This window comes from Hemicordylus capensis, chromosome 4 (genome assembly GCF_027244095.1).
Source record: "Hemicordylus capensis ecotype Gifberg chromosome 4, rHemCap1.1.pri, whole genome shotgun sequence".
Lineage (NCBI taxonomy): Eukaryota > Metazoa > Chordata > Lepidosauria > Squamata > Cordylidae > Hemicordylus > Hemicordylus capensis.
In genome coordinates this window covers 55,152,341-55,172,665 of record NC_069660.1, presented here as the reverse complement: position 1 = coordinate 55,172,665, position 20,325 = coordinate 55,152,341, and the positions used below count along the sequence as shown (strand labels likewise).

The 20,325-nt window shown below is 45.3% G+C and overlaps 1 protein-coding gene across 2 annotated transcripts in view; it reads right to left on the bottom strand.

The window, feature by feature from the left end:
* Positions 1-20,325, bottom strand: part of CSDE1 (cold shock domain containing E1) — a 46,032-nt gene that overhangs the window by 8,694 nt on the left and 17,013 nt on the right. For both annotated transcript variants that reach the window (XM_053244659.1, XM_053244660.1), the window contains 7 exons: positions 16,802-16,942; positions 16,555-16,713; positions 14,629-14,736; positions 13,846-14,021; positions 4,841-4,953; positions 2,604-2,723; positions 2,215-2,393 (listed from right to left, as the gene is read on the bottom strand). In XM_053244659.1, coding sequence (XP_053100634.1) covers positions 2,215-2,393; positions 2,604-2,723; positions 4,841-4,953; positions 13,846-14,021; positions 14,629-14,736; positions 16,555-16,713; positions 16,802-16,942 — 996 coding nt within the window. The remainder of the gene's footprint in view (positions 1-2,214; positions 2,394-2,603; positions 2,724-4,840; positions 4,954-13,845; positions 14,022-14,628; positions 14,737-16,554; positions 16,714-16,801; positions 16,943-20,325) is intronic.

Genomic DNA, 20,325 nt, shown 5'->3' with positions numbered 1-20,325 from the left:
AGTCACAAAGCAAATGGAATATGCAAAGGCTAAGCACCATGATTCTCTTTCCCTCAGACGTTTTCACAAATCCTTGGAGAATTTGGTACCTCAATATTAACCTCAGTGGCATTAGCAAAAATTGCATTGTATAATTTGAACTGTAAAATGTTTATAAGAATAGATTATTTTTGTTTCTGGAATATCAACTTCTGTATTCTCTGCTCACCAACACACATTAGGGTTGCTGTACACAGTATTATAGGTTTTCCTCCCTTTCACCTCTATAATACACCAAGCCAGGGGCGTAACTACCATTAGGCAAGGGGAGGCGGCTGCCTGGGGCCCCCCACGCCTCAAGGGGCCCCCCAGAGGCAAGTCACTTGTGAAGTGAGTGTGTGTGTGTATCAGCGAGGGGCCCATTTTAAAATTTTGTCTCTGGGCCCACTCCAGCCTCATTACGCCCCTGCACCAAGCGCAAGATGCCATCCTTCTCATGCTTGAAAAAAAAGTAGGTGCACAGCTTGGGGGTACTGCTAGACCAGAATCTGCTTCTAGATGCCCAGGTGGAGGCAGTAGTCAGGAGTACTTTTGCATACCTTCAGCCAGTGTACCAGCTGCGTTCCTTCCTGAGAAGGCAGATCTAGCCAAAGTAATCCATACTGCACTTACTGCAAGGCACTCTACACATGGGGCTGCCCTTGAAGAATATTCAGAAACTGAAGCTACTGCAAAAGGTGGCAGCTAGAATTTTATCTGGAGCTGCCTGTTGGGAGCATATTACACTGGTTCTGAAAGAGCTGCACCGGCTGACAATTTGTTTCTGGATACAATTTATGGTGCTAGTTATTACCTTTAAAGCCCTTAATGATTTGGGCCCTGGATACTTGAAGAACTACCTGCTCCTAAAGGTGTCTGTCTGTTTGACAAGATCAGAGCAAGCTCTGTTCTGTGATTGTTGTGCACATGGGACATGATCTTTGTCATTGCCCCGACATTCTGGAATGCTTTCCCAAAGGACATTGGATCCTTGACCTCCCTTGCTACTTTTAAAATGAAACTGAAGACTCTTTAGACAGGCCTATGCCCTCTAGGGGGTGCTGTTTTTACTACTTGTGCCTTAAGGTTTTACTCTTATGTGTTCATAATTGTTATTGACTTTATTTTTAGTATAAGTTCCAGTAGAAATATTGTTTTAATGTTTTTACTGGAAAACACCTTGAGATGTTTTAGGAAAGGCAGCATTTAAATGTAATAAATAAAATTGAAGGAAGCTTGCACATGTGTGTCTGAGGATGTGCGCTCAATATTTAAGTGAAATGCTGGCTATTCTCTCAAAAATGACTGAGTCAATTCTTTGCATGTGTACTTAGTACTGGAGACCCTCTATTTGTGGAGCTTGCATTCTCACCTATAGGTGCAAATATGGAATCCATGAATAAAGAAACACTATCCCTATGGGAATCCAGGGGTTATGTTCATGCACACACACACACACCTTAACAAGTGTGGTGGGTGGGTTCAGAAATAAGAAATAAAGTACGCTCTCCCCAAACCCGCAATTCCTCTGATTTTTCATAGGGATTTTTTTTTTTTTTGAAGCCACAAAATGGCTCCACACTGGAAATGACTCCAGAAGCAATTTCCAGTGGCCCCGGAACCGCCTATTTTTGCACTCACAGATAAAGAAACCGTGTCTCTAGGATCTCACTAAGGGTACTCAAAACTGTGGTTGCTATACCCAGTCCTGTAATTAACCATTATATTCTGCTCATGCATTAAACCATAGACAGGGCAGCGTTTATATAATATGTATTTTACCCATTGAAAGAACAAGGTCTGTGCAGCACCGAAAGCAAGTTAGGTCTGTACAGCCTTAAAAGTGAGAACAGAGAAATTGCTTGGAGGACCAACATGGTCCCCCAAAACTATAGGGTCAAAAATCCAAGCAGCAGAGCTGGAAGCGCCTCAAGGAGCTTGGAATATTCACTGTGAGCCTATTGTGCAGAAACAAAACCCAGTCTTGTGAATGAAAAACCAATCATGAAAAAATGTGGAAACTCTACTTTATTTCACACACAACAGTGAGAAGCTCTGAGGTTTCAACTGAAGGGCTCCCTGTTGCAGTGTGTGAAACTCGTTCTAGTAATGTCCAACTGAGAGCATATCATGTCCAACATGCCTGTGGAACTGAAATGACTACACAGCCCTATTTTATGTAGTCCAGCTACTAACCTGATCTTTCACACATTCCACGGTGGCTCTGCGGAAAGGTGTAATGTTACAAGCCATTGTTTGTCCATTCTGCCCAAGGACACAAAGCTGGAACTTCACGGTCTCTCCCTTTTGCAAACAGTCACCCTTGTTTGCCATACCTACAATTCCAAAGGGGTAGACCTCGCCTTTCATTTCCCCTAGAGGTGATCACAAGGCAAAAGTGTGTTGTCATTGAGACTTGAAATAATTGCTGTACTAATTAGACATCTCCTTTTGTTAATTTACTGTTTACAGAGTTAACTTGCAAAGCTCATTTCAACCAACATTCCTAGGCTGAAAAGCATCAATTTCACCACCCACCCAACCACATAATTTAGCAAATTAACACATTGCTGAATACCACTCACCGTCCTCCATGACTTCAATCATTCCCTGGTATTCAGTCTGGGTGGGATCTACACTCCTGAGAGGGCGAATTACTTTACCCGTGTAAACAGTTGGATCAGCTTCATCTGTGATGCCATTCACTACAAAACAAGACCAACCACACTAAATTTTTACCCCCAAGTTTTTACTTGCAAAGCTGCAGCAATTTCCACATTTAGATCAGTTTCTTCTTTTGGGGATCCCTCTGTTGTTTGCTTATCAAGCAGTGTATTTGGAGGAATTACTCTGTTAGCGTTTCTGTTTATAAATCACTTTAGCAACATTTGAATGTACTTGTACTGAAGTATATGTGGCCCTTTCCCCACTCTCACTTTGTTTCTCCTGTGGTTTTAATTAAGATTAAGCCACTAGTAATTTAATTTTTTCTTGTCAGTCTTTCCTTTTGGTTCATTGCTTCACATTAATCCTCTTTTAAAAAGAGTTACTTTTGATGCCACCAGTAGTGAAGGAAGGTGTCTTGACAACTGTCCTCATGGCAGCCAGTGTTCTGGGGCAGTGTGGGAGAATGGCAACCACCACAAAAACATGGCGGCCATCCAGCATGGTGTAGTGGTTAGAGTGCTGGTCTAGGACCGGGGAGACCCAAGTTCAAATCCTCATTCAGCCATGATACTAGCTGGGTGACTCTGGGCCAGTCACTTCTCTCTCAGCCTAACCTACTTCACAGGGTTGTTGTGAGGAGAAACCCAAGTATGTAGTACACCTTGGAGGAAAAGTGGGATATAAATGTTGTAATAACAATAATAATCATCATCATCATCATCCTGGTGTGGTTATTTCCCTCCAATAATGCTCTAGACCAGGCCTGCTCAACTTAGCTCCCCAGCTGGTTTTGGACTACAAATCCCATAATCCACAGGCACAGTGGCCAATAGCCATGGATTATGGGAGTTGTAGGCTAACATCTGCAGGAGGGCCAAAGTTGAGCAGCCCTCTCTAAACCAATGCAATGCCCGGGGCATTGTGCGTGGAAAACATGACAGCTGCTTAGAGAATGTCCAAAGGAAGAGTGCGGATGCTCCTTTTTAAACTTTAACAATTGTAAAAAAATTAAAATAAAGCCCTGGGTCACCCTACAATGCAAGCCTGCCACTCCCCCATTTGAATGAGGAAATGAACCACATATCCCATTAATTCTCATTTGTTAGGCTTGGTATTCATTCAGAATGAATGTGAACTGAGGAGCCTCTGCTTTGTTTTTCTGTTTCTGAAACACCCCCCCCCCCCAAACCATACAGATTGTGGGGACAGTTCAGATGAAGCCATAAGACAAACCAAGGAAATAGACAAATTCTGCTCACCAGGTGTGCTTTTTATGCTTCTATTGCATTAGATGCACATTTGTCTAGCATGTGTACATGGAATCCAAAACACAAGGGTCTGATTCAGATCTGCACGTTTGTTATCTCACCAGAAGTCCAAGGAATGGTAGCTCCCAAACATACACCATATGCAAGTGTTACACCTGTTTCTTGGATTATAAAAGCAGGTCAAGCACACCCTGTGGCCAGGTTGTCAATCCTGCTCCCCTACTACAGACTACCGATACCCAGTTAGCATCTCGTCTGATCTACCCCACAGAACACTTAAGGAGTCCAGGCAAAGCACACATTTTGATTGTGGATTTTCTTGCTTATTCAATAAGATTTGTTTTCTCTTTCCTACTAACTTTCCATATAATTTACAACAGGAAGATACCTCCAAGTGAATCATCTACAGAAGCCCTCTTAAGAAAATACTGTATTTACCTGAATCAAAGATGACCCCCTTAACAAGCAGAGGTTAAATACAGAGTTATATCTGCATTTACTCAAAAGGAACAGGACTCTGAATTTAGGACGACCTTCTGATTTCTAATATCAAAAAAATTAGACTTTGATTCAGGTAAATACTGTAAGTGGTGATCAAACTGGAAGATGCACTGTTTGAAGGAACTATTACTAGCTTTCCATGCCATAGACATTTCATTCTATGTATCTTTAGAACATTACAAGGCTTAAAACGTAAGTGCAGATGTTGGTTTTGAGTCTGTCCTGGTGCTAGAATACTGTATCCCCAGAGGATTCTTCTAGCCTCATCCAGAAATGACAATCTGTATCAACTTCCTAGTTCAGGACGTAGTTTAAGGCACAAGCAGACATCCACTGAATTGTCATCACCAAGTATGCTTCTGGATCCAAACACAAAAGAGCTTCACCTGCATGTGTCTTGTTCACTTTTTCTGCACTGACTTTGTTTCCTTTGCCTTTTGATAAGCTGTATTCAACCATGTCTCCAAGTTCCAGGCTATCGATATCACCACAGAATTCACTGCAACAGTAACAAAGAAATTTTGAGGATACATAAGTGTGACCAAAAATATCATTCTTCCAACAACTAATATGAACAGTTAAGATATTTACATTTTAACAATGCAAGAATAATCTTGAGAATTTCATTTCAAGTGTTCACATCAGAACAGTGCAGCAAGTGACTATAAACAGTCAGGTTTATCATGATTTACTAAACAGAGGACAGCTGATATGTTGTGAAGTGGCCCCACATCCAAAGCACGCCCTGCTCATGAAAGTGGCAAAAACATCCAAGATTACATTTTATCCCATGCTACTGGTTCACATGAGCATGTTGCGTGCATCAGCTAGTCAGGGTGAGTGCTAGGGGTGTGCACGGAACCGCGGAGCTGCGGTTCGGCACTGGGGTGGGGGGTTCCATTAAGGGCGGGGTGGGGGGGGGGGCTTTACTTACCCCTCCCGCACTTTCCACACACTGCCGCCGTAATTATTGAAAAAATTGCTCCTCCGATGGCTCCTGTTCCGATGGCTGACTGTTCCTATCAAAAAAATGGCCGCCCCTTGAAGCCCCAGCCCCCTGCTGCTGCCTTGAAGCCCCCTCCCGCCCACAAAATCTCGCCCCGAGCCCCCGACCAATAACTCTTCAGAAGCTGGTGGGCGGCGGGGAGATGTCCTCCCGCCCCCTTCCCTGCTAGGCTGCAAAAGACTTTAGGGAGGCTTCTGCGCGTGTGTGTGCAGAAGCCTTCCTAAAGTCTTTTGCAGACCAGCAGGGAAGGGGGCGAGAGGACATCTCCCCGCCGCCCATTTCCCTGCCGGTCTGCAAAAGTACTTTCACTTTTGCAATTACTTTTGCAAAAGTGAAAGTACTTTTGCAGACCAGCAGGGAAACGGGCGGCGGGGAGATGTCCTCTCGCCCCCTTCCCTGCTGGTCTGCAAAAGACTTTAGGAAGGCTTCTGCACGCACACGCGCAGAAACCTCCCTAAAGTCTTTTGCAGTCTAGCAGGGAAGGGGGCGGGAGGACATCTCCCCGCCGCCCGCCAGCTTCTGAAGAGTTATCGGTTGGGGGCCCGGGGCGAGATTTAAGGGGGCGGCCATTTTTTTGATAGGAACAGTCAGCCATCGGAACAGTCAGCCATCGGAGGAGGAGCCATCGGAGGAGCAATTTTTTCAATAATTACGGCGGCAGAGTGTGGAAAGCGCGGGAGGGGTAAGGAAAGCGCGGGAGGGGTAAGGAAAGCGCGGGAGGGGTAAGGAAAGCCCCCCCCGCCCTTAATGGAACCCCCAACCCTACCCTTCTGAACCAAAGCCACCCCGTGACCAGACCGGTCTGGAGGCTTTTAGAATGGCCTCCGAACCGGTCCATGCACATTCCTAGTGAGTGCACTATGTACTAGGCAGTCACACATATCAAAGGTTTGTCTTTATCACTAATGTTTAAAGGAAACAGCCACTGAATATGGACTGATTGTTTTAACAGCTTGTGAAGTCTACATAAAGAAGTGCAGCTGCTTACTGCAGCATGTTTAGCTAAGAATGCATTAAAAGGTATTCTTGTTCTTTCAAGAGTCCTTTCTAAGCTCCTGATCCAATTCTGAGGTATAAATAAACAGGTTGCATACCTGTAACTGATGATCTGGAAGAGATCTGTTGTATTCATAACTATGGGTTCTGCGCGTGCGCAGTGACCTCGCAGACCGACTAGCTAGCTCCTCGCTCCACCCCCAACTGCCATGCACGAGGCCGTGCTTCCCTTATTTCCGGCAGTTGGGTCGTGTCTCTTCAGTTTCTGGCGGACCGTCAATTGAGTCTTTGACGATCCTGCCCGATCTTGTCCTGCCCACACCACGCGGGGAGGTCTGGGCGGGTCTTATGAATACAACGGATCTCTTCCAGATCATCAGTTACAGGTATGCAACCTGTTTATCTGGATAGTGATCCGTTGCATTCATAACTATGGGTGATTAGCCAGCTACAATCCTGGTGGTGGGTAGCATTCATGGCAGGACTCTTTTCAGCACTCCACGCCCAAACTCTCCTTCCTTTAGTTGTCGAAGGTCCAGGGCATAGTGCCGTATGAAGGGCTGGCTCGACGTCCAAGTCGCCGTCCTACAGATGTCCTTCATCGAAACCCCAGCCAAATCCGCTGCCGAGGATGCGTAAGCCCTTGTTGCATGTGCCGTAATCGTACCTGGAAGGACCTTCCCTTGAGCAGTATAAGCAACCCTAATCGCTTGCACAATCCACTGAGCCAACCTTTGGCGTGTTACGGACTTCCCCTTAGAAGCCCCTTATGTAGGACAAATAGCTTCTTAGTGTGGCGCAAACGCTTTGTGGCATCCAGGTAGTAAAATAGTGCTCTACGCACATCTAGAGTATGCAAATCCTTTTCAATACTGGACACAGGGTTCTGAAAAAACGTTGGCAGAATTATATCTGCATTAATGTGGAAATCTGTCGTCACCTTGGGCCAAAATCTCGGATCCAAATGAAGAGTGACCTTATGCGGATAAATCTGCATGAATGGCCGGTCCATTCGCAACGCAGCCAATTTGCTCACCCTCCATGCCGTGGTGATTGCTATCAAGAAGGTGGTTTTAAGGGTTTTCAAACGCAATGACGCTGCGGCTAAAGGTTCAAACGGTTTCTGAGTCACAGCCTTCAGCACCAAAGTCAAGTCCCACTGCTGCTGTGGGCGGCGGATTGGTGGAAACAAATTATTCAAACCCTTGAGGAACTTTTTACATTCCGGATGGGAGAATACCGTATTCTTGTCCCATCCCTTATGTTCTGACGAGATCGCTGATAAGTGAACTTTCAAAGAAGAGTTTGCCAAGCCTGCCATCTTAAGAGTCGTCATATACAGCAATATTTGAGTCACAGTCGCCCGCCTCGGGGAAAAACCATGCTCCCTAGCATATTGCCGAAAACGCCGCCACTTTCTAATGTAATTGAGGCGCGTTGACCCTTTCCTATTATTCAGCAGTATTCTCTTCAATAGCCTATGCGCCACGCTGTTAACCGCAGGGACTCTACTTGAGGGTGTCGTAGCGCCCCGGCATCCTGAGTCAACAAATCTGGCACAATGGGAAACCTGTGGTAGATCCCCCTCGACATACGAAGTACTGCTGAGAACCATTGCTGTCTGGGCCACCATGGCGTTATTAAGATGCCCGTCGTGGAGTCTCTGAGCACCTGTGCAACTACTTTTGAGATCAATGGCTGTGGCGGAAACAGGTAAAACAGACTCCTGTGCCACCTGTATTGAAAAGCGTCTCCTAGAGAATTCTTGCCCACACCCGCACACGAGCAATACATTGGACACTTTGCATTTACAGTAGTCGCAAAGAGGTCTACAGTTGGCCATCCCCATTTGTCGAAGAGGGCCTTTAGATAGTTCATAATCATTTCCCATTCGTGCTTTTGACTGAACAGCATCGACCTGCTGAGTCCATCTGCTTGTATATTGTCCACTCCTTTGATGTGTATTGCCATCAAAATTATGTCTCGAGTTATGCACCAGTCCCAGATGTTTTGACTCAGCGTGCAGAGAGACCGTGCCTCCCTGTTTCTTCATTGCTGTGGTATTGTCCAGATGGACCTGCACAACTTTCCCCTGCAGCAGTGGCTAAAATGCCTTCAGCGCTAAAAATACAGCCAGGAGCTCTAGGTAATTTATATGTCGCCTCCCCTGCTGTTTTGACCATTGTCCTTGTATCTGATGGTGCAGACAATGCGCTCTCCAACCCTGCAGAGAGGCATCTGTTGTCACACTGCATGTTGGACTGAGTGGCTGAAAAGGCACCTCTGACAGCAAGTTGTCCGGAATTGTCCACCAATGCAAGGTCTCCAGCACCGTACTGGGAAGTGTCAGCCACATGTGTTGACTGTTGCGGTTTGGGCGGAAAACACTCAGATACCAGTTCTGTAGAGCACACATACGTAGTCGTGTATTTGGCACTGTCGTATTGCATGACGCCATGAGTCCCAAGAGTCTTTGCACTGACACTGCTCTTTGTTCCGGTTGCGCTAGAAAGAGGAGAAGCTCCTTTATTTGTTGGTATCTGGACTCTGGCAAGTAAGCCCTTTTCTCCCGCATGTCCAAAACCGCACCTATATAATCCACCCGCCTTCGGGGGTCTAACCGAGATTTGCTTAAGTTCACTGTAACTCCCAAGTCCTTTAAAAGACTCAGTACAAATTGGACTTGCGAAAGTAACTCTTCTCTGTCGTGGCTGGCCAACAACCAATCGTCCAGATATGGGTATATCACTATCCCATTGGTTCTCAAATAAGCCACCACAGCAGCCATTACCTTGGTGAATACCCGTGGCGCTGTGGACAGGCCGAATGGTACTGGTACGCTGTACTTCCTATGGTGAACCGCAGGTACTGACGATGACCTTCGCAAATGCCTATATGAAAATAGGCATCCTTCAGATCCAGGGTGACAGCCCACTCTTCCTGGACCAAAAGGTGCAAGATGCTCTGTAGGGTTATCATCCGGAACTTCCTTGTGTCTACAAATAAATTCAGTTCTTTCAAGTCCATAATGGCTCTGATCCCCCCATCCTTCTTGGGGATTTGAAAGTAACGGGAGTAAAAACCCCTCATCCTGTCCATCTACCTCACTGGTACAATTGCCTGCTTCTCCAACAACACCTGTACTTCCTCTCTCAGTACCTGGGTCGGTCTGGTATACGTTATCTCTTGAAAAGGTGGCAAAGCTTTGAACTCTATTGCGTTCAAAGACCTTACAATCTTCATTCTAACCAGACCTTACAATCGTCAACACCCACTGGTCTGATGTTATACGTTGCCACGCTTGTGCGTGGCTGGCCAGCTTGATGGAAGCGCTGTTCTTCACAAGGCCGATGTTGTGGGCCTTGGGTTCTGTTTCTTGTGGTGTGGTGGTTTGTTTGATGTTATTCGTACTAGAGGTGGATGGACCGTCCCATCAAAGAGACTGCTTTTGCTCGTCCTTGCCCTGCTTTTGCCCTCTCTGGCGTTGTGTGTAGGGTTTGTTACACTGGTAAGGCTTATATTACCTTCTGTAGTCTCTCTTCTCTTGTCTGTAGGTCGTCCGGCCCTGCTGTCGACCATACGTGCGGTTTCTAGACGACTGTCCGCTTACAGCCGCCATGAAGGTTTTCGCAGTAAATTTCGACTGCTTCCAGGATTGCATTGTGGAATTGGTTGTTTCAGCAAAGAGCCCTTTGCCGTCGAAAGGCAGAAATTCTACCTTCTCTCGCATATCCTGTTGCAAATTTGTTGAGCGCAGCCACACGTGGCGTTGAAGAGTTATGGCAGTTGTCATTGCACGGGATTCCGTCTCTGCAGCATGTTTGAATGTACTGAGCAGATGTCTTGTCACTACTGTGGATTTTTCATATGTCCTTTTAAAGTTCTCTTGGAACTCCTCCGCAGACATTGTCGCCGAGTCCTGGAATAGTGTGTCCCAAATATGGTGCCCATAACGCGCCAAACACGTCGAATAATTTGCAATTTTTAACGCCAAACTAGACGTGACATAGATCTTCCAGCCAAGGACATCAAGCTTCCTGCCCTCTTTATCATTAGGTGTCGAATGGCGCTGGCTGCCTTTTGATGAAGCACATTCAATTACTAGCGAGTTTGGCACTGGGTGCTCCATGAGATAGTCACTGTCATTGTCCTGGACCCTATACAGTCCCTCTAGTTTGCGGGACGTAGCCGTGGATGTTTGCAGTACCTCCCAAGCCGTCTTCGCTGCCTTGGTTATAGCCGGCAGAATAGGCAGAGCTACTGGGTGTGTCACTTTAGCATGGGCCATCATGTTGTAAACGGGGTCTTTTAAGTCTAACTCCGGTTGCTGCAATTCAAGTCCCAAAGCTTCTGCCATCTCTCGTATTTGAATATGGTATGCCTTCAACTCCTCTGAGGGCAATACCGAAGTACGCGGGGGCACATCAGATGGGAGCTCAGGTTCAAACAGCTCTTCCGGAATCGAAGGGTCATCCTCTGACTCTGTCTCACCAGAGGAATCGGCATCTCCTGAGTCTGGTACTGTAATTGGTGTCGCTGGTACTTTAGGTTGCTGCCTTACCAAGGGGGTAGCCACTGGTGTACTCCTGAGTGGTCGTTCAGTAGTAGTTGCAGTAGCAGGAGTCGCCAAATTCCCCGCTTGCTGCTGTGCCTTCCAGATTTTGTATTCGGCATAGTCTGCCTGGTAGACCACAGGTGGAGAATAAGTGAAGCCACACGCATGTCCTGCCTGTGAAGTGGTCAAATGGGTGAAACATGTCACGGGAGGAGGGCGCACAAACAACACAGATGGTCCAGTTAGTGTAGCCCTGTCCATCATCATTGGCCCTTGAGTCTGCATCGGGCTCGTAGACGCTGACACCTGCTGTACTGGTTTCAAAAGAGCCGGTAAATGTAGAGGTTGTCGCTGCGGCGACATCGACGGGGTCCTAGGAACCGATAGGACCGTCGGTGTGTTCGGTACCGACAGCACCCTGGTACCCTGGTCGGTAGACACACCCGAGAAACCATGAAACATCGACGCAGTCGGTGTGGTCTCAGCCGAGTCCAAAAGAGTCAGCAAGTCTGCTCTCGTCTTTGCACCCTCTGCAATTCCCCTCTCCGCAGCGTCTTCTCCAAAATCGAGATAGTCCTCCGTCCTGTACTCCAGCCCTGGAGTCATGGCGGGTGAGACTAGTGGTGTATGTGTTGGGGTGAGCTCCATCGCCCCCAGACGTTGTGCGTCGCCTCGGGCCAGGTTCCAGTGTTCTTTGCACTAGCGCATCCGTCAATACCGAGTATGACGCCAACTCCGGCCTCGGTACCGAGCATGGGGTCAACACCGACATACTTTGGTCCTTCGACACTGCTCTCGACGTCGTGTTCGGCATCGTCTCCGAGCCCGTGTTCGACATCGAGCCCGACATCGACGCTAGCCGCACCTGCATCCCTGATACCGAGCCATGTGTCGGCATCGCAAACTGCGGCGGGGCCGCATCTGTCGATCTCGACTGACTTGGGCTTTGTCTAGACTCTGAAGCCCACGGTGTCGAAGCGGCAGACTCCGTAGAATCCCAACCCTCACAATCAGATTGTAGTGGTATCGGTGAGGGAGTACGGCTGTGGATTCGAGTCTTTTTCGTCCGCTTCCGAGGGGGTGATGGCTCCTGCTCATCCTCCGTCGACGATTTACGTTTACGTCGCTTATGCCGGTGATGCTTTTTCCCCACATCGCTGGGCTGTTTGAACTCCTTCATCTCAGTGGCTTTCGACTGCCTGATGGCAGAGTCCACAGCAGGAGCGCCCGCACTCGACATCGCAGCCGGTATCGTGGGCGGCTTCAACGTGACGCCCAACATCGAGGTTGAGGGTCTCGGCGTCGGAGGGCGTCATCGTAGAGTGCCGCCCGTAACCTCAGCACACGGTTCTTTAAAGTTTGATTTGAAAAAGACGAACATATTTTACAGCTCGCCGGGTTATGCTGCTCCCCAAGGCACAGTAAGCAGGAGTCATGCGTGTCCGTTGAGGGCAACTTTGCCTTGCACTCCAAGCAGCGCTTAAAAGTTGTTTTGGGCTTGTCTCTGGCCGCCATGGCCTCAGCCATTCCCGTAACGGGAATAATCTTGTTTATGCTTTCTATCTTAGTTTAGTCCAGTACGCAGTCCAATAATCAAATCCAATATCCGTTCAGTTCAAGTTCGCTTTCCAAATACCAAATAACCGAGGAGCTAACAGTCCAAGGTGTTGACGCAATGGCGGTCAAACAGAAACTGAAAGAGACACGCCCCAACTGCCGGAAATAAGGGAAGCACGGCCTCGTGCATGGCAGTTGGGGGCGGAGCAAGGAGCTAGCTAGTCGGTCTGCAAGGTCACTGCGCAGGCGCAGAACCCATAGTTATGAATGCAACGGATCACTATCCAGATCTAGAACAGTTATTAAGCTCCTGTCACAACTGAGTTGCACACTGGAGAAAATTTATATTTGATACTAATATTGGAGTCTGTATAGTATTGAGCTTTAAAGCTGTCAGTGTACTGCTCTGCTCGCAATTGCACCCAATGACTTATTGTACAGAATGCTAATGTTAAAATCTTATTAGAAGCCCAAGGAAGTGTGTAATCAAGCAAAGTCTACAGTCTCTCACATTAAGACTTATGGGCATTCTATGCATTACATATCATCTATGTCACATCGGTGTCTCAAGAGGGAGGCTAGCAAGATCAAAACCTGATTCTATCCTCTGTCCCACTGCACCACTATACATCTGCTCCACAGAATGGTTCAAGGATTCTTATACACCATTGTGTGAGTATCGCAGCAGGTTACATACAAAGATTTGGAGAGCAGAGCATAAATCCAATGCTGGCATGAAAAAGGGAACCAAGAAAAAAAGATCTCATTGATTCTAAAATCCACACAAGGAATCACCATCAGAACAAAGAACCAATTCTTTCCACATTATCCTAATTGCATTTTAGTAGTAGAGCACTCAATGCCACAGTGAGAATCCTCTACTATAAGGCATTCAACATACCCATTTGACATGGCCAGTAGGGGAGGAAGGTTTCACCTGCTTAGAGATCCCATCCCCTCAGCAGAAACTTACACCCTCCTTCAAGGTGTTCTATACCCAAGGGGGACTTGCCTCACAGTTCTGAGAACTACTGGTCTAGGCTTAAGCTGGGAAATGGAACAGCTTCCCATGTGGTGATTGCTCTCCACTACTACGTAGCATATAGAACAACTCCATGGAAGTGGCCTTCACATTGCATCTTCACCGCTTGCCAACTGCCCCCATGAGCATCCAGCAATGGTGTAGAGATTCCCAATGAGATCCTGTGTAGACCTCATAGAGACAATTTCAGCTGGCCTTTTATCATGTGCAGCCAGCCCTTAGTGCAATCACTTGCCTGTAATGGAAGAAGATCTCCTTATCGTGATTGGCTGTTTCAATAAATCCAAAGTTATCCTTTAAAGTTGCCACATATCCCAAGAGTCTTTTTGAACTGTAGTTTCTACCAAGCATTCTGACAGACGTTGCTGTTTGCAATCCAGTTCTCTTCACCTCACAGACAGTAAACTCAACCTGCAAAGAAAGCATACGTGTTAGAATGCAAAAAGTAAAATGACTTCTAGATGGACGAGAGAGACTACATGAGTCTTTGGAAGCAATTTATACACATTGCATTTACACTGAGGCAACAACCACCTGTGGCAGTATGAAATCCCTTCTTAAAACTTAAACAACCCAATTCTCAAATATGGTTCATAGCATAGATCAGTGATTCTCAAACTTGGGTCCTCAGGTATTATTGGACTTCAACTCCGATAATCCCCAACCAAAGGCCACTGAGGCTGGGGATTATGGGAGTTGAAGTCCAATAAACCTGAGGACCCAAGTTTGAGAATCCCTGGCATAGATGATTTATTTTATTGTTAAATTTGTATACCACCTTTTAACAATAAAACAATCATTTAAATGAACTTAAATGATCTTAAATTGAACAGAGGGCATATGTAAGAAACAGTTTGTATTAAATGCAATTGTTTTAAAAAGACAAGGGCATGGAGACCAGAAATTACTAACTGAGTAGGCATTTCATTTTTACTAAGTAGGTCTTGATGACAGTAACTAGCAATGCTCCTAAAAGTAAATCTACAAGCAAGTATCCCAAGAATTATGCATATATTGCCTTATCTCCAATCTGAGGAGAAGATGATCCTTCCACATCCTTGGCTTGATAGGGAATGGTCAACTTCACCCCACAATCATCATAAGCAATTATTCCCTCTTCGGCTTCCTGAAAAAGGGAGAAAAAAGTGCTAATGAAACTATTAGTTGACCTCAGTCTTGGTAGTCAATACAACTCTGGCTTGGTAGCGTAAGCTGTGAATATAGCTATTCAGTGGCAGAAAAATCAAGTTTTATCAGTTCATGGAATCCAGGTTTCACATGATCTACTTTATACAGTATGACTCCTTATTTCTAATAAAGAGTACAAGCAACAATATCCTATATTTTCCAGCTTAAATTAGATTTATTACAATACATCTGATATTGTTCTTCAAATACCATAATACCCATTTCTGAAATATGAATTATTTATGTTTCTTATGAACAAGGATATTTCCACTGTTGGGGCTTGTAATTAACCCCCAATTAGAACGTTTTAGTAATGAGGACGTGTAATGCAAAAGGTATTTTCTTATTCCAAATGTCTGATTGACACATATCTACTTTCAATTCACTATTAAACAGTTTACTGCAAAGAATTACTAATGAGGCTTAGCACCAATTTTCAGTTCAACCAAGAAATCTACATGATGTTCATAAAATAACCTAAACCCTGCAACACAGCTATGCAGACTAGGGTATCGCACTCATTCACATCACTGGGCTTTAGACTGTCTTTTACTAGACTAGTCTGAACCCTCTTGGATAGGTCATGGCCAGGGAAGACTTGCCACAAAGCTTCTTTAACTTGCCTGGCACTACTCTCATTGATCCAGTCCCATTAACTAGTACAATCTTTCCAAACTAATGTCACTGTACTTTGGACCTGCTAGTATTATGTTAACTATACTTAACTGAAGCAGCTAATCAATACCAAATATTCAGAAAGCACACATCTGAAAAGGAAGGTCACCAGATTGAAAAGGGTGAGTTGAGTTCTAGTAGACATAGAAAAAGGTGGGATAAGCCAAGTTAAGCCATCCCAATATTAAAGGCAGGATATTAATACACACCTGGAATCAAACAGCATATTTGTTCATTCTCGTCTCTAACCAAGCAAATATGATTACTTGGTGAATACAAGAACTGCACACCCCATCAAAACTAGACACATTACACAAAGCTTTTATTTGTGCTGCAACTCACACTACATTTCAGTTTTGTTTAGATCCATCATTTTGAAATTCTGCCTCCTCATGGTGCTTTTCATCAACACTCAAAGAATGCTCCTTGTCCCATCCCAGGAGCTAAATTTTAAGTGTACATATAAGCAGACTAAGTGTAGGTTGTTGTACATTAGGACTAGCACTCTTTTAGATGACATTCTTTAAGAACAGTCTATTGGGGCCCAACATAACATGGATGAAGAACTGTCAAGACACTTGTGTCTCGGATGCAGATATATTGACGAACCATGCCAAAATATTTCCTTTGACTTGTGGGACGGTTACATGATATCGTTGTGATCTTATGTTTAAATCACTGAATAGACACTGGCCACATGAATTGTTTCATCATGCACCCAGGCATTAAAATGCCTTGAGTACTTGTGTGTTCTTCCCTAAACAGGGGCTGACATCCAAACTAGTGTTGTGCTAGCACAACAAGAAGTTGTGCTCACAGAACAAAGTCATTGGTCTCTACAATGCTGCACAACCACTAGTGGAAGATCACATACAAAGGTTGTGCAAGGCATTGTACAACATGTCAATATATTCCACCAGAGCAAGAACATCTGGGACAGATGTTCCTTTCTTTGCATAAGATGACTGCACTACATCCTTGCTGTAGTACATCAGCATTATACTAACATAAGATTAATCTGGGCACAGCATTAATAAGTTACCAGTTTACACAGAAAAAAGAGATGTCCAAATAGTATTACCTTCTCTTTGCCTTTGTTTGGACTAGTGGATTTGGCAGAAGTGGCTTCCTTTTCTATAGTGCCCACAAAACGATGATCTGACTGGGTGTGGAATGAAACAGTGCCTTTTGGAATTTTTTTAATCCTTATAGCATGATTTCTTTGGGCAGACAGCATATCCTGGAAGGGAAAAGCCTTGAGATTATTAACTGAAGCAACAATTTCAGGCTAACACACACACACACACACAGCTTAAGGTGTTACTCACGGGGACCACAGTGAATTCAACTTCATCTGAAATGTGGAGCTGGTTGCCATCTAGGATTTCACTGAAGTGAAAGAACATGCGGGCATCTCTGTCTACACATTTAATGAAACCAAAGCCATCCCTCATTGCAGCAATCACACCCTGTGGATATAACAAAGTCAGTTACTACAACTAGTAAAGAACCTTTAGAGAATACATGTCACATACATACATACATAGTATTGTGTCAAACCACTGGTCCATCTATCTCAATACCATCTGCAATGACTGGCAGCAGTTCTTCCAGTCAGGAATCTCTCTCAGCTCTACCTAGAGATGCCAGGGACTGAGCCTGGGATCTGCAGACAAAGAACACGCTCTACCACTGAGCTATGGCCTCAGAGTGAGTACTGACAGCTGGCAAGTAACACCCCATCTTGAGAACAAAGCTAGAAGTCAGACAATGTTGCTGAATTCCCAGAATGAAAGTTGCAGGGCTACAAGAAACAAAAAGGCCTAGTCCAGCCTCTACAGAGGTGCACTGCACCTCAACAATCCTCAGCTTAGGCACCAAATTACAATCTGCTTCCCACCCAACTATAGAGCAACTACTATAAAGAGCAACTACCCCACAGTAAGAACCCAAATAGCACCCACCATCTACTCTACACTGTTCTAATCCCACCTTCTAGCCTCAACAAGAGCCACTAGCTCAGTAAAGTAATGAGAGAACTCAAGCCACATGTACAGTCAATATGCTGAGCCAGCAAACAGGATCTGGGTCCTCCCTCTTCCAACCTCAAAGGTCTTAAAAAAAAAAAATCATTTATATCCCGCTCTTCCTCCAAGGAGCTCAGAGCGGTGTACATCCCTTTAAAGTTAGAGGGGAAAGCAGAGCAGAAGTCAGCAGAGCAGCAAAAGGCGAGATGTAACAGCCACAGCACAGGAGAGTGGCATTGCCCCGACAAGTTTATAAGTCCAACCTTGTAGAGTCAATGGCTGATATCCTGACTAATAATACGAGCACGAATGCCAGAACACAGTGGGACTGCCCCCGCTGCTTCATGTGCCTCTGTTACATGGGCATTGTTTAACAATGGCATGAGCAGGCACTTCTTATGGAGCACCTTCCTGTGCTCCCAAAGCACTCTAGTCCTATTCAGCACCAAAAGCAGATCCAGAAGTTCCAAACTGTTGCACCACTCACTCCCCTCCACTGTGCCTTACAGTTACCATGGTGTTTGTCTGAAGAAGCAAATGCTGTAACTGTGATAACAGGTACTTCATGATGGGCAGTCTGGGGCAATCTTGCCACTATCGAGCTCCTATGTTCTAGCTGAGGTGGCCCCTCCCTCTCCAATTGCCAACACAGAGCTACTGAAGAATCATCCTGCTCTAGGGGGCTGGGGTGGGGGGAGAAGAAAAGCGAGCCTAAAGAGTTCAGCATGCAAATATTTCAGTATGTTGCTTGACATATGGTTATTGAATAAAGCTTGTGTGTAAACTTGGTTTGGGAGGTTAGCCTGAAAAAGCAGTATATTAATGCCAAATAAAAATAAGATAAATTCACATGTAATTCTAAGATATGGGAATCACACCTTTATTTCCACTTAACTCTGGAAGTTTCTATGTGGTTCAAACTGTAAAGCATCAGACCATACATAAAAATCTGGTACCTGAGACCCTCATTGCTCACTTGTAGCCCAATATTATACTGGACAATTACTATTAAAGTCCATTATCATCATATTGGACTCTAAGCTGCGGCTTCCCACATCTTCTGCTGAACTCATAGCAATGGTTACATAGGAAGCTGCCATATACTGAGTCAGACCATTGGTCTATCTTGCTCAGAATTGTCTACACAGACTGGCTGCAGCTTCTCCAAGGTTCCAGGCAGGATTCTCTCTCAGCCCTATCTTGGAGAAGCAAGGAAGGGAACTTGGAACCTTCTGCTCTTCCCAGAGCGGCTCCATCCCCTGAGCGGAATATCTTACAGTGCTCACACTACTAGTCTCCCTTTCATATGCAACCAGGATGGACCCTGCTTAGCTAAGGAGACAAGTCATGCTTGCTACCACAAGATCAGCTCTCCTCTCCGAGAGTACTTTCTGAGAGTATAATTCATCCTACGGTCAAGAAAACTGTGGTTTGAGAAACACTAATAGAATTATTTCATTTATTTGTCTTATATACCACCTGACTCCAAAAGCTCTAGGTGGTTCACAAACACACATAAACACCCAATGATTAAAACAGCAATTAAAACTTTTAAAACATTCAAGAATTAGTGCAATTAAACAATGTAAAATTTAACACATTCAGAGTGTTAATCATTGATTGCTTCCAATTTTATAATTGGAAAGAACATTAGAGATCTTCTAGTCCAACTCCCTGGCTTAGTGCAGAAAACTGCCACAGTATTCCTGATATATACTTGTCCAGCCTCTGTCTGAAAACCTTCAAAAAGAGAGCTCATCACTGCACAAGGCAGACAGCTCCTCTTTCAAACAGCTCTTAAAAGTAAAGTGTGCCGTCGAGTTGGTGTCGACTCCGGGCGACCACAGAGCCCTGTGGTTGTCTTTGGTAGAACACAGGAGGGGTTTACCATTGCCCCCTCCTGCACAGTGTGAGATGATACCTTTCAGCATCTTCCTATATTGCTGTTGCCTGATATAGGTGTTTCCCATGGTCTGGGAAACATACCAGCGGGGATTCAAACCGGTAACCTCTGGCTTGCTAATCAAGCCATTTCCCCACTGCACCATTAGGTGGCTTCAAACAGCTCTTACTGCTAGTAAATTCCTCTCAACATCTAACCTAAATCTGTTTCCTTCTAATTTCAACACATTAGTTCTGGTCCTTGCCCTTGCAAGAGAGAACAAGTCTGATCCTCCTGTACAACAACCCTTCAGATATTTGAAGATGGCTATCAGACCTTAGTCATCGCCAAGTGTACTGAACTCCTTCAACTGTTCGTCATACAACTTGGCTTCCAAACCCCCTCACAATCTGCAGTGCCTTCCTCTGAACCCATTCCAGTTTACTGACATCCTCAAAATGTAGGGGACAGAACTGACACTGTATTCCAGTGAGGTCTGACCAGAACAGAATGAGTGAAAGGATTTACTTCTCATGATCTGGACACTATGCTTCTATTAATGCAGCCCAAGGCTGCATTAGCTTTTTTAGCAGCTGCATCGCACTGCTGGTTCATGTTCAACTTGTTGTTTACCAAGACACCTAGATACATTTCCTAGGTACTACTGCAAAGTCAGGTCCCCCATCCTGTACTTGTGCATTTGGTTTTTCTTACCCCAATCTAGGACTTTACATCTGTCTTTGCTGAAGTTCGTTGTGTTGGTTCTGGCCCAATATTAGAGCCTGTCCAGATCAGAATGAATCGTTGGCACTTACCTGAATGGTCATTCTCCTCAGACGTATGGATTGTATCTGAGGAACATGGGTTGTCGCCACCTACTGCTCCGAGACAGGGCCAATCAGAAAAGATCTTGATAGCAGGAGGGAGGGACAACCCCCTCGCC